At 39.3% G+C, this 15175-nt stretch overlaps 1 protein-coding gene across 1 annotated transcript in view; it reads left to right on the plus strand.

Moving 5' to 3' along the window:
- Itpr1 (inositol 1,4,5-trisphosphate receptor type 1) overlaps positions 1–15175 on the plus strand; it is a 336388-nt gene that overhangs the window by 219388 nt on the left and 101825 nt on the right. Inside the window, exons 41-44 of the mRNA XM_087181363.1 lie at positions 2394–2429; positions 3584–3634; positions 9374–9506; positions 11725–11915. Of these exons, the coding sequence (XP_087037489.1) occupies positions 2394–2429; positions 3584–3634; positions 9374–9506; positions 11725–11915 (411 nt within the window). The remainder of the gene's footprint in view (positions 1–2393; positions 2430–3583; positions 3635–9373; positions 9507–11724; positions 11916–15175) is intronic.

Here is a 15175-nt window from a genome sequence, read left to right on the forward strand (position 1 = left end):
GTTTTATGAAATGAAGCTTACTGAAAATATACCAAGCTGGAAGGATTCCAAAAGGATATCTGCTTCAGTGTCCTTGAACAGGTGAAAGGGTGGCACCCCAAAGAGGTTCATTGATGTCCCAAAGTCACACAAGTAGCCAGGGCCAAAACCTGGATGAGCCATTGTCATATAATGCCCGTTTGTACTCTTGGCTTTTCCATTCTGTTTTACAAATGTGTGTCATTAAAAATTGTCTTTCTGGTTAGTTGATGGTTCCTGAGGCTGCAAAGCATCCTCTGTTGTCCCAAACAGCTTCACGAGATTTTCAAAGGAAAAAAATAACTAGTTTAAGTTTAATATTTGTTTTAAAAATCAAACTGATTTTGAAACAAGCACTGTAGTTGTTTAGGGAGAAATGTTACTTCAATGATGAAAATATGTGCTAATACAAATCTCTGCTCCTAGAATAATTGAGAAGCAATAGTACACTACCTATGGTAATTGTAACAGTGTTCTTTGGACACAGAGACCCCAGATAAGAAAAGAATTAAAACAAATATAAAAGGTGGTCATTTCTGGTTCCATCTTCTTTATTTTCTTTAGCTTTGGTTTTTATTGGCAAGGAAATACAAGCACAGCTCTAGGGATTCCTGCAGGAAGTTTCTGCCTATTATCCTTTATTCTAGTCATATAATATGAACTTAAGGGATATGAGAGTGGAAGTGTGTCTGATGCCAATGGCAGAAGGTAATACTGTTTATCCATTTGTGTCTCTGACTGCACCAAAATGCGTGGGCAGTTGCTGTAGTTCTGTTTTTTAAAAATGCATCCTTTTTGCACTAAGGGCAGAAAGAAGATGTTTATACAATTTTAATTCATTAGTCTAAAACATGGAGAATGTAAGAATAGAGTTAAAATGCATTCTTGGATCATGTTATTGTTTATATCATTTTGAAAATACATGTATCTGAGCTCTGTTTTCTTTGCCGTACCGCGTCCTTCCGACCACTCTTGTGCCTTCCCACCCCTTATGGGAGGCTGGATGCTTCAGAAGGAAATGTTCTTCTTGAGCTGGACTTTTGTATGAAAGTCTTCTGCCCAGAATTAAGTGATCAACCTACCATATATGCCTTATTGTCTCTGGTGAAGTAGTTTAATGCATATGTTTTCATTTCATTTTACCTTTTAGGAAATTAAAAAATAAATTATTAATTATATGATAACTTTATATGTTAAGAGGATTTTTTCCATGTGGAGACCAAACTACTGAAGTGGTTGCATTGAGCTAGATTGAAACACCCCCAGATTTAACAGCTTCAGTCCTTTCATGCTTTTAGCACCTACCCTGACAGCCGCCTTCTGGCCTCTAGAGGAGTGTGCTGCTGCTGGAGGCCAAGGCCACACAGTTGTAGTGTGAGCCTTGGCTTCATTCCAAGGCCCCAGATTGCACCTTGCACCAGTCAGCCATGCCACCCGTGCATGACTTAGGCCCAGGGCAGCCCTCGCAGGGGTTGGCAGTACATCTGACACGCGTTATCTGCTCTTAAGCGTGTGTCCTTTGGACAGATTTGTGGCACTGTCTTCACATGGAACTGTGGACTTTTTTCCAGCCACACCTTCTTTCACCCACCACACACACCCTCATATTTCACTTGCATGTCCTTTGGCCACATCTTCTTGCCTCTCCTTTGTGGGTTAGAAAGTTCGTAAACGAGGAGGTGCTGGAGGGGGATGTCTGCATGGTGTGATAGGAGTGGGGCCGAAGAACTGAGTCCATGAAGCCCTAGAGGGAAACATGTGGATGCAACAGTCACTCACAAACCAGCCCTTAATACTAGACGCTTCTTTTTCCCAGAGACACTTGGAGGACATTCCATCCCCTAAGTCTGAGCCAGGACCTTCTGCTGCAGGACAGGATGTGGAAAAGAGAGACAGGAGAAAGGATAATGCCGCAAGAGACACTTGTCCCAGGAGAGTGGTGCTTTGGAGCTTTTTCAGGCTTTGGGCCCTGCTACATCCTGCCCCTTTTCCCCATGCTGAGCCTCTGTCATTATGCACAGTGTCACTTTCCTCCTTTCGTTAGTCCAACACAACACCCATGAACAGTGATTCTTTTTTTGAGGCCCTATTAGACATAGCTCCTTCTTGGTTAGTGGTTGACTTTTTTCTCACTTATTTTAAATGCATTTCCCCCATCTCAGGTCAGTTATCTCTTCCAGCACAACCACATTCAGTTTAATTTAAAACAACAAGTATCTGGTCATCTTAGTCACTGCCACGGATGATGCAGTGAGCACACCTCCTCTTTGATCTTTCCTTTCGTGTTTTGTCCTTGAGTGTTGGTCTCTGGACTTCTCTGTGGCCCACAAAATGCAAGTGCCATAACTAACATGCTTCATTTTACTCCCAACTAGCTGCCACAAGCTCCGGAACCCGAGAACTCCACAGAGGTGTGTCACTCACCTATATTTGCTGTGTAAGCAAATATGGGTAATTGTTAAGTTGTCCTGATTGAGTGTCTGTGTTGTTGTGACAAGATGTCTGTACCTGTGGTAGGTGTGGGAGGGAGGTTTCAAGCTGGCTGGAAACTGCTCATTGTTATACTAGATGTGGCTCTTGTTGTAGAAAGGAAGCCCACAGGAGATGGAGCTAAATCAAGCATCCTCCAGGTGAGGGGATGTGGCCCTTGGAAAGTCTTCATACACAGCTGTCTCAGTCTTGAGATGTTCGCTGAGAAATTTTGGAATGTTGAGATTTGTCTGCTATACAGAACTGACTTTGGTTCCTGTGCAAAGAGAATAAAGTTTTGCAATTCTAGATATTAATTTATAGTAGAAACTCCTAAGTTGTAGTTTCACGGTGCACTCTTTTTGTCCTTCCTGCCACCAGCTACACTCACTAAATGAGGCACTAGAATTTATTAATGTTTGTAGCAGCAAGGAGAAGCTTTTGAGGGGAGGCATCAAAACTTACTTTCAGAAACTGTTCTAAAATTGCACAAGTTCAAGCTGAAATGAAATATACTTTATTTGAAGGAAGTTTATTGAAGCTCTTAATAACGCAAATGATGGAATAGCTCAGTTGCATTGAGGGTGTTTTCTAATGATCAGCCTGTCTAGTTCTAATCAGAGCTCTGCACTAACAGTTTTGATTAGAATACTTGTCTCCTGGTGGATTGAGAAGAGCTGTGGTTTGAATGTGTCTGCCCAGAAGTGTGCACTGATGTCGTTTTGGCATGTGCTGCGCAATAATGCATGTACAAATCATGTTACTGCCTGGTTGAGTCTTGTTTTACACCCCTTTGGGCTTAATATAACATTATATAATATAAAACTTTTGTTTTATAATCTTTGCAAAAAATAGTGTTGTCCAGAAAGTCATACGCCTGTTCATTTTAAGTACAACAGAGTTGGGGAGTTGGGGCAATTATTAAGCAGAGTCTAACATAATCAAGCATTGTTTGAGGGAGAACCTCAAACAGGCCTATTCTTTTGTGTAACCTTGGTTGAATATGAGCTTGAGATGTATTTCATTTGTGACTGATGCTGAAGAATGGTAGTGTCTCCTGATTGTCAAACTTAAAATGGAATTTCTGCATGCTTAGCAGGAACTTGAACCAAGTCCACCCCTGAGGCAACTGGAAGACCATAAAAGGGTATGTAATCTTGAGTCTTGTGTGTCCGGAGCTAATGATCAAACTGCCCCCTCAGCCACAGACTGTCATATAAAGACAGTTTTTGTTGTTGTTGACACTGTTAAAACATTTATTGGCTCAGGACCAGTCAGAGTCTTTTATATAAGTAAAACTAACTGGCAGTTCTGCCTATTTTCTACCTGATCAGAACACTGTACCTAGCCAGGCTCCAAATAATGACTAAGTAAGCTTTCTATGTCCTCCTCTTTCCTGTGGTGGCTTTCTTCTTGAGGTGGAGTCTAAAAAACTCTTTTTTCTGTAATAGCTGATGATTGTTATAGATAACTTAAGAGTAAACACAAAAGTATAATGAAGGCAGTTCTTAATTATATTGCCCAGCTATAAAAGCTGCTAATGTTTTCATATTTCCTTCAACCATTTATTTTGTGTATGGGAACATGTGTTCCCATAAACACTGGGATAATCCCATTGTCATTGGGATTTTTTTAATCATAAAATCATAAATTTTCTATTGTTTTAATTATTATTAGAAAATCATAAATGACATGAAGGATAAATAAAATTTCATACAGAAAAAGCTTAATTCAATATAGCAAAAATCTCAGTCTTGAATTTTTAAAAAGAAATCCTTCAACATTTGCATTAAAATTTTCTGGTGGGAGGGCCGGGGATTTAGCTCAGTGGTTTCGTGGCCTGCTGTGCAAGCGCAAGGACCTGAGTTTGATCCCCGGTACAAAAAAAAAAAAAAATTTTCTGGTGGGTAGCTGCCAAGTGCTTTGCACTAAAAAAAAAAAATCCAAATATTACACTGATTTTTTAAGATACAGAAATACAGATTGTTCAAGAAGCAAGCTCCCTTTTTAATTTGCACAAAAGCATCTGTGCCTAGCCATCCCTGACCTACCTCATGTCATTGGGATATTTTAAATGCACACATTTTGTACTCTGCTTTTGTGATTTTATGTTGTATCTGAGCTTTATTTTTCCCTTTTTTGAAAGTCTTTGGAAATTGATCACTGTTTAAAGTTCCCCAAATGAACAAGAGGTTTGTAATTTTTTCCTTCCACAAGGAAGTGAACAAATGTGTGCATGTTTGAATAGATTCCTACAAGGGGAATTCCTAGGTGAATGGATAGATACTTTCTTACCATGTTCATTATGTACTACCAAACCATTTTCTAAAAGGTTGTATAAATATACATGATCATGGAGATGAACCTTGATTTACCCATTTTGGGTGAAGATAACCAGATGTCCTGGTTTCCTGAGAGCTTGTCATATACTGATACTGTGCTAAGATTTTTACATATGTTTACTCATCCATTTTTTTTAATGCTTACCTTGACCCAGTGATATGACCTTAATCCTCATTTCACAGATTAGAAAATTGAGACTCGGAGTGGTTAAACACCTTGCCAAAGTCTTAACAACTGCCTTGAAGTTGTAGTGATTTGTGTCCTGGAGAATTTATGCCTGAGATAAATGGTTAGCCTGATGTACCTTTCTTCTGCTCTCACACCCTGACCCTTACCCAGTTTAAGTAAAACTGGGTTTTACTCATGTCAGATCTTTGGGGTTCTCTTGCTTCAATAGAGAAATAAACTTTATGATTTTTCAGACTATGACTAGAGAATACCTGCCAGGGAATTTGCATTTGGGCAAAATTCAAAGCACAGAACTGTAGCCCTTCCCCTCTAGCATCCTCTATCTTCTGCAGCTCATTTACCAAAGACACCCCTACAATTCTTGTCGTTTCCATCCTTGTCTGCCCCTGAAGAATTATCCTAGGTGTTAGAAGTAGCCAGCAAAGACACACGGGTGTCCCTCCTGGCCTACGTTCTCAGGGGACTCAGTACTGAAAAACTTTGGAGTTAGAAACAGATGCAAGTCTCCTTTTTCAGGCATCAGCTGTATGATTTAGGGCAAGTTAATGAATCTCCCTATGCCTCACTTTCTTCTGCTATAAAATGGAGATATTTGTCTCTTTCCCTTAGGACAGTTATGCTGAGTGATCACATTAACTACTGAGCATAATGGCTCAAATACAGTTAAAAGATTCTGATATTGTATTGTAGTCACCTTGCAGTTTGAAATGCCTAAGTGATTTTGTAGACAACAGGAGTAGGAAAAGAAAGATATTTTTTAATCCAGCTGCTACCTCAGTGCTGACTAAGGTGTGAGAGACTCACTGCTCATGTGAGAGGGTGATCTTGCTTGAAGCACATGATCTTTAAGTGGCTGAAACCTAGGAAACCAAAGTCACTACCCTCTCCTTGGTATGTGGCACTATTAACTCCTTAAATGACTTGTTTGGCATGTGACTGTATTTCCACACAGCTCATTAGCTACTAGTTTAATTGATATAAATGAAACTCTTAGTGGAGGGGCAGGGTAAGAACTTGCTGCCATTATTCCATATCCCAGGTCAACCAGTTGTCACTGTTTTTACATGACAGTGCAAATGAAACTTTCTTTGACTTTTTCTTTTCTCAAACTTAGGTAATAATATGTGAGTAATTTTATACCGGAGACAAACATTTGATATTTTTTTGCATACTGTAGGTGTAAACTGCTGGAGAAAGAAAACTAGCATTATTTTTAAAAAGTGGTTGCACACCCAGTGCTAAAGCAGTGACGTTATTTGAAAAGTCATTTTCACTCTTCTCTGCAATCAGATTTCCTAGTCTAATACATCATGAACAGCATAGTGCCATTGAGTAATTTGTGTCATGATTAGGAAGGCTTTCGTCTGCAGATTTTAATTTTTCCTAAATTTAAACCAATGGCTCAGAAAAATAGAATTTTCATAGAACCTAAGTTTTCACACTAGTATTTGTATAACTTTTAATAATGCTTATCCATTTTCTCTTCCAGTCCTCTTCTACCTAAAATTCTTAATCTTTATACTTTTTATAAGAAAATCTTATTTTTTCTTTAAGGAAAAACAAAACAAGTCCTACTTGCTCTATTTTTCCTCCCATTTGTTAAATGTATGTGCAGAGAAGGTGAGATGAATATATGCCAAATACCTTATAACTAAGAGGAAATAAAAATTTGTAGGGTGGAATGTGTGTATGTATGTTTGTGTGTGTTGGGGGGGTCTCCCCCCCTTTTCTTCCCATAATGAGCACATTTTGTGATCATTCTTATGGGAGAAAATGTACCATTTGATGCATCAGTTGCTATAGAAACTGCTAGGGTTTTTCTCTTGAAAGAGAAGCAGAATGGTAATGTGTGATCTTTCTATATCTTCAGTTTGGCATCCAGGCTGCACAAACGTGAACTTCCTTAGTGGAGTCCTTGCACCCCTTTCTTTATCTCCTGCCAGCTGGATTGCAAACTGAAAAAGGTCTTGTTCTTTACCTTTGAAACCTCAAGGAAGGAAAAGAAAAACAACCACCAGGAGGTGAAACTCTAGTTGAGTTACTCTGGCCCTAAATGGTATTGTAGTGTGAAGACCCAGGGATGGGTCTTTGTTGACTGGTCCCCATCAGACCTCCTTTGATTTAACCATTCATCCCTGTGGTCTTGCACACTGTTGTCTGGATGGGAACATGAGCTGTGTGTCGTGGCTGCAGATCACAGATTCAACACAGCTCTCAAACAATTTTCTCATGGTGTCAAAGAGGACCAGTTAGAGACTTAGGAAGGTTTGCTGCCACCCATCCCTCTTGCTGGAACTTACTAACTAAACTAAAAAAAAAATAAGTCAAATAGATGTTATGTTAACAAATCATGATATGTTAAAAGGGAAATCATATTTAATCTTATATTCAACATAGAGCCACCCCCCCATTTCGTTGTAATCTTCCTTGTATCTTCCTTTAAAATTTGTATTTCTCTTAAGTCAGCATTTTATTTATTTATTTATTTTTGATACTGGGGATCAAACTTAGGACCTCGATCTTTGCCAGGCAGGTGCTGTGCCACTGAGCTAAATCCCTGGCCCATGAAGTCACCATTTTAAATTCTCAATTTCTCAGTGACTGCTTTGGAGAAATGTTGATGTTTGCCCTGGAGTCTGATAATGGAACACTATTAAATCTGTATCTTTATATGGAAATAGAGTTTTTTGAAACCTTTTTTGCACTGGCAAGAAGTTCATTTTAAAAGTGCTTAAAACATTACAAGTAACTTTCTCATTGGAAGGATCTTTGTAATTTTGAATTTACAGTCAGTCCAGGTGGGAAATGAGTTTCATAAACTGACAGAAGGTACCCTCCTTTGCAAAATATAATTAGAAATATATTTGAGGGTAGAATGGAGAAGAGAAAATTGGGATCCCATTAATTTCCTGCACATTTATTTAAAAATTAGTACTCCCCCCTTCCGTTACCTCCCTTTCTCACTTGTTGGCTCCTTCCATTTTGTTCTTGTGAAGTCTTTGACTACCAGCATCAATTAACAAAGGAGATATAATTTGGCAGTATATTCCTGGATCTTTATATGATTTTGACTGGACAGAAAGCATGTGTTTTCTGGCTTTCTCTCTATTGCCTGGGTCTCCTACCTCGCTTGGGATGCCCCCACTTCCTGTCTGCTCCCTCCTGGCTTGTTTTGCAAACACCTCACTTGACCTCTCCATACCTATTCTCAGAGCTTATTAACAAATCACTTGAAATTCTACTGACTCATGTTACAGTTGCAGGTCCCTTCAAAAGAACTCTTGAGTCTCTATTTTAGAGACCTGCTAAATTTCAGCACCTCTCTCTGCTAGACTTCTCACTTAACCTCTCTTGTGGATCCAGCAGAGAAACTCCATGCCTTACCACTTTGTCCCTGGGAAACAGTCCAGGGGAAATTCATAAAGCCTCTATCTTAAAATTTACAGATTAGGAGGTGGTCTGGGTGTCTCTTGGGAGCATGACTGCAAATGTGATAGAGCTGAGAATAGATCCTGCTTCTGTGTGCTGGCTTGCAGATGCACCCTAGTACTAGTGGAAAAATCAATACTCCTTTGATGTTTATATTTTTTAAAACTTTTATAATGGAAAACTTGAAATATATACAAAAGGAGTCAGAAGAGTTTTGATAGCCCCTGTTCATATTCCAGCTTCACCAACTATCCTTACCCATTCTGACCTCATTTATATTCCTCCCTATTACTCTTCCTTTATTATTTTAAATCAAATACCAAACATAACTTAATTTTGTCCATGATGCTTGTTTTGATTGATATGTTTGATATCTGCCACTAATTTGTGTCCTCTAGCATTTTTATCTTCAACAATTGGCCCATTAACTGTCTTAGTAATAAGGCTTACTTATGGCTTATTATAGCATTATGTGGGATTATACTCTCTTACTCTTATATCTTAATATTTTCTTGGGGCCTGAGGAATAAACTCCATACTTGGAGTTAGTTTTATATTGCTATGAGGAAGTTAACCTGTAAAATTTTGACTTTGTCCAAATTTCATCAGCTTAACTCAGAGGATCTTTTGTTTGTTTTTGTTATTGTTAGTTGCCCATCAGAATTACTCTTCTGGGTTTGTAAGTGTGTGAGTGGCTACTTTAGATATTTAATATTCTAGATTGGCACCATTTTTAAAAACATGATCTGGTTTTCTGAGAAAATATTGAAGCCAACTTCAGAGTTTTCAAATGCTCTTATTAATTATTTTTTCACTGAGTGAAAATTGGGCAATTATACCTCAGTACTCCTGTGTTTTTTTAATATTAGTCGCTCAGTTATGCATTAAATTTAGAACCTGATTTCATTATCCTGTTTGAATTAAGGGTGAGGCACTCAGGCAAATTTTGGTCAACCGTTACTATGGAAATGTCAGACCTTCAGGAAGAAGAGAGAGCCTTACCAGCTTTGGCAATGGCCCGCTGTCACCTGGAGGACCCAGCAAGCCTGGGGGAGGAGGTAGGCTATGTGCTATGCTAATCCACTTCAATGTGAATCAAGTGTGTCTCATGATACTACATGTTTCTGCTTAATAGCTTGAAACTTAGATGAATTTATGCTGTAAGTGTGCTTTTTATAACAGCTTGTTTTATCTTTGGTCAACTATCAAATTCATGTCTAAGCATATTTCCTGCAAAATAGCATTTCCCTACAGTTAGATATTGGCTAATCCTTTTGTCCTACTTTCCCATGCAGTGACCTACTTAGTGATATTTGAATGATTTCAAGGAACTAGATTTTATTGTACAATTTCCTGTGGTCATTAGGACTTGTAACTTCCTATAACGTGATAAGGATTTGATAGCCAGGGTGGTGAAAGCTGCCGATTGTTAGGTACTTACTGAGTGTGAGGAATATTCCCAAGTACTTTGCACGCTTTATCTCCTTTTGTCTTCCAAGTTACCTGTTAATTGGGTAGGTGCTGTTACTATCTCAGTTTAACAAAGGAATGGAAGCAAATTCCATACAGTAATACTTAAAAACAAATCTTTAAAGGTATCCCAAATTATCTTAAGTATAATTATGGGTAAAAGTCTGATGGATTTTACTGAGCTTGGGTTTTCAAGGCAACTGGTAGCTCAGGGTTCAAAGCACAAATGCAAGTTATCTGATTGTGTCTTGTGATTGTTGGGCAGCTTCAGATCTTTGGCAGCTTCCGTGCATAGTACAGCAATACTTAGTGTTTAACAAATTTATGCTAACAACTTTTGGGGAAGGAGTTTGGATTTCTAACCAGATGAAAATTTGAAACACATATCTGCTCAGTTCGTGGAGTTGTGCAGACTTCCATGAAGATGCAATTCTCAGGGCATCCCAAAAACAGGAACTCAGCTTTTCACATTCAAAAGTCCCCTTTGATTCTCATGTAGAATTTCCTCATACAACATGTCAAAGCTTTTTCTCTTTGTATTGTGGGGTCATTCAACAAATACATGAGTCTTCTGGGAGGCATCGCACTAGAGAAATGCATCAAGAGAAATTTTTCTTTAAGAAGTTAGAGCAGAGATGTGCAATCCAATTTCTACCTTGTACTATAGATGGAAGGGGCCATGGGCAGGCAGCACCAAGAAGGAGACATTTGAGTTGAGCTTTGCAGGGAAGGTTGATAGATCATTTTCTGCTTTCTGAAATGGACCATCCTAGTTCTCCATGTACTTTAATGTTTCCATTGCTGCCAATAATAATGCAAGACACATTCTTAAATATATAAATCCATGCCTTTCAAACATGATCAAAATACATTCCTCTGAATGGCATGGGATGTCACTTAAGCATATTCATCTCATCTGCAGCTCTGTGAAGATTGGATTTCATTTGTTTTGTTCACCCATATCTTCAGCTCTTGGCTCCATGCCAAGCACTGAGTAGTGAATAAATCCATAGACAGATGTGAAAGGGTAAATTTGGGGTTAGTGTGCATTTATTAGGAAGAGGACCAGAGCTGGGGATTTAGCTCAGTGGCACTGCACCTACTTAGAAAGTGCAAGGTCCTGAGTTTGTTCCCCAGTACTTAGAAAAAAAAAAGAAAGGAAAAGAAAGAAAGAGGACTGGCCAGGTGTGGTGGCACATGCCTGTAATCCCAGCATTTGGAAGGCTGAGGTAGGAGGATTGCAGTGAGTTTGAGGCTAGCCTGGGCTACACAGTGAGACCCTGTCTCAAAACAAATCAAAACAAAACAAGAAAGGAAGAGGACTATAGTGATTATCAAAGACCGTGCTTTCCTAGGAGTGTTGTAAAGATTAAGTTTGACTGCCTGCCTCACAGCGCAAGGTCCTGAGTTCGATCCCTGGTACCAAAAAAAAAAAAAAAAAGAATTAAGTTTGACTTGTTTCTTGAACCAGTTTTTAATATTTCTACTCCAAGTCACTGTATTTTAATATAAGGGAGAGTGTTAGCTGGATGGCTTTGGGTCACTTGAAGGAACATATCATTTATCCTTCATCTTCTCTGCCTGAGTTCAATGCTATCTTTGCTACTTACAAGCTGAGTGTCCTTGAACAATAATTTTGTCTATCTGTGTTATTAGTACTTTCCTTGTGGGGTTGTGAAGAGGGTTGAAAGAGATAAAGCAAGGAAAGCATTTTTTTAGTGCATAAAGTGTTGGTGCACATTGAATATGCAAAAAATTCTAATTGCTTTCATTGTGCTTAGTAAGAACAATGTTCTCTCTCCCTAGGAGGAGGCTCTGGGTCTGGCTCCATGAGCAGGGGTGAGATGAGCCTGGCCGAGGTTCAGTGTCACTTGGACAAGGAGGGAGCCTCCAATCTGGTAATCGACCTCATAATGAATGCAACCAGTGACCGAGTGTTCCATGAAAGCATTCTCTTGGCCATTGCCCTTCTGGAAGGAGGCAACACCACCATCCAGGTAAGAAGCAGCTTGGTGACTTGTACAAGTCTCTGCTGAGCAGGTAAAGACTCTGTTCTGGGGACCAAGAACCTGAAAGGTGCCAAAACTTGCATGAGATACCACTCATTCTGATACCTTGCTGGGACCATTCAGTCATTTCTGACAGACATGGTTCCAAAACCTGAGTTATGTTTGAAAACTGATGGAACACTAAGGATGTGCACCCAGGGTCTTGGGCATAGTAGGTACTCCATAATATTTGTTGAAAGAATAATTTAATAAAGTTTATTTATAGTTTTTATCCAGGAATATAGAAGATCTTATCACTAGATAACTAGAACAAAATTTGAACTATGTACACTCTAGGGAAGATTTAATTTTTATATCTGTAGATGTCTACAGCTATTGTCACTATAAATTTTTCTGCCTTTTAACTGAAAGCTCAGTAAAATCAAACCAAGTGGAACTAATAAAAAAGCCAGACTAAGTTAAAGATAAACAATCTTTGTTAGTTGGGTTTAATATTTGTTTTAAAACAATATTAAAAACTAGAAATTTGGTAGAAGTTCATAAGGAAAGCATTTTAATTATTATATAAGTAATACAGTTTTGGGGGGGTGGTGTCAGGGATCAAACTCGGGACCTTGCGCTTACGAGGCAGGTGGTGGCATCACTGAGCTAAATCCCCGGCCTGGGAATACAATTTTTAAGAAGTAATGACTTTTTTTTTAAAAGAGATGGGCTCTTTCTATGTTCCCCCAGGCTGGCCCAGAACTCCTGGATTCAAGTGATTCAACCTTATGCCTCAGCCTTCTAAGTAACTGGGGACTAACAGGCACATGCCACTGTGCTGGAGTAGAAGTGGCATTTAAAATTATTCCTTTAAATATTTTAATTGCCCCTTTTTCATGCCTTCATCCTCCTTTGTGGCCCTTTGAGTAGGGTTTAATTGCATATGTGTGTATATATGTATGTATATAGACACATTTTATGGCTATATAATTCACATAAGTTTCAACCTTCTGTTTATGTGTGACCTTATTTATTCTTTGGCTAAGAATTCACTATCTAGATTATTGAAGCTCTTTGGGGAAATCAGAAAAGGGTGTTCTTCCTTTGGCAGATTCCCCTCAGGCCAGGAACACCTGGTTTGGCAAGTGTAGCACAAGTTAGGTTTCAGCTTCGTTGATTCTCCCAGCCAGGCATCAGGAGCCTTGCACTGCCCACTACCTTGGCCCTTTCTTCTTGCCCTCCAATCCACATTTGCCCTGACAAATACTTTTGAAGTTTGTTATTATGCATTGCAGTAAGTTGATCTTTATGACAATGAGTCATTTGCGCCAGTGGCAGAGTCTGTAGTTTGAGTTGTCACCTGGGCATGTTGAGTTGTGTGTTTGATTTTCTCACACCTGAGTCTGGCTGTGAGAGTGGCTAGGCCCTGAGTCCTTATTGTAGTTGGGATTTTGTCTTCTTGCTGCTGTGTTCATGATGTCTGGGTTTGTGTGTTGGAATGGAAATAGTGCTAAATGTTCTTTGTCTCTGAACAGCAGGAGTTCCTGTGACTAGATCAATTGAACTAAATATTTATTGAGCTTTTTCTGTATACATGTTGCTTTGCTGGGGGATACAGGGCAGTAGGGTTTCTGGACCCTGGAGCCAGTCAGTCCATGAAAATTTTCTCCAGGCATAGCAAGTGTAAAAAATGAGGAAAGTGTGGTGAGAACATCTGATCATTTTATCCTGAGATTGTATCTCTCCAATTTTTTATTTTTAGATCTGGTATGTTTACATTAATGAAATGGTGTTGATGGAAATACCCGCTTCATTTGGCCAAATAAGAAGCCCTAGATCATTCATTCCCTTCTCCAAATTTTAGAAAAGTTTTATTAATTTGAGAAATAGTAGAATTCTAGATGCTCGGTGTCAAGAAATTGAGTATCCTGCAAGGATACAAGGATGCATGTACATGCACAGAGGAAGCTCTATATCCGGAATAATATTTAGTGCCATCCAAGAAGTAGGAGTGATTCTCTGGAGCGACCTGAGAAACAGCAACATCTGTGTGAGGAGTTTGTGAAAGTTTATTGTTGTTTTTATTTTTATGAATTGTGCTTTGAAGAATGGGTATGGTTCTGAAAAGTAGAAATTGAGCATAGAGCCTTCAGGATGGGGATATGTGGTCACATTCTGGGGAAACAAAGGGCGAGGAAAGGGAACAGGGGTTATGCTCACGGCAGGGATTAGGTCTTTCAGACTGAGAAGCATTGTGCAGGAGAAGGAATAGGGCCCCGGTGGGCTGGCCTTTGTGCGCAAGAACAATGTAGCACCCTCAAGGGCCTTGGAGCTGTGATGTAGGGCAGATAAACTGAGGGAAGCAGGATCCAGGAAGAGGCAGTCAGTAATTAAAGAATTAAGCAAAGTAGCAGACATGTGTGATCAACATGTCTCAAGATCTAACATCCAATATAAGGGTTATAGGTAAATAAAATTGGACTGTGTATGGCGGTTCATGTTAAATGAATAGATTTTAGCTGCTCCTGCCACAAAAACAAACTAACAAAAAACGAGTAGCTATGTGAGAGATGGATAGTTAATTTGCTTCACTGTAGTAACCCTTTACTGAATATATGTATCTCATTATACCATGTTGTATATCTTAAACATACACAATAATTTTTTTAAAAAATAAAATTAGCAGTACTTTAGGGAAGAAGTAGTAAGAGCCTGAACTCCAGATGAATCTGTTGCAACAGAATCATAATTTGGTTATGTTATGTAGAGGATATTTTGTAGGAGGGCCATGAGGGAGTTCTTTGGGTGCTGGGAGTACAGCTACATCATTATACATTGAGCCATACTTACAAAGTTGATTTGCTTTACTATACCTAAGTGGTATCTCAATAAAAAAAAAAAGAGACAGTGGGTGAAGAAGTGAGAGCCTGGATCCTGTGGGGACTTATGGGAAAGGGAGAGGGACAAAGTATCACAATTAGATGGACCTGCTGAAGCCCAGTCTGGACCCACTGACACTTGACTGCCTGTTGGCTGAAATGGCACCTCACCAGACATGGGAGACGAGAAAGCCAGAGGCCACAGTTGACTCTGGAGGCTTCACGTTCTGGAGCTGAGTATATGCCTGAAGACAGTACTGATTAAGAAGTAAGGAAGCGTAGAGCAGCTTGTGGGGGCTGAGGCCACCAGCGCCAAAGCTTACTGGGGAGATGAAGTTTGGGGTTCTGGCGAGATGCCGTGTTTTTCACAGTGTACCCTGATAGAGA

The sequence above is a fragment of the Heterocephalus glaber genome, unplaced genomic scaffold (assembly GCF_053883595.1).
Source record: "Heterocephalus glaber isolate CG9 unplaced genomic scaffold, H.glaber_assembly_v1.0 deba00001472, whole genome shotgun sequence".
Taxonomy (NCBI): domain Eukaryota; kingdom Metazoa; phylum Chordata; class Mammalia; order Rodentia; family Bathyergidae; genus Heterocephalus; species Heterocephalus glaber.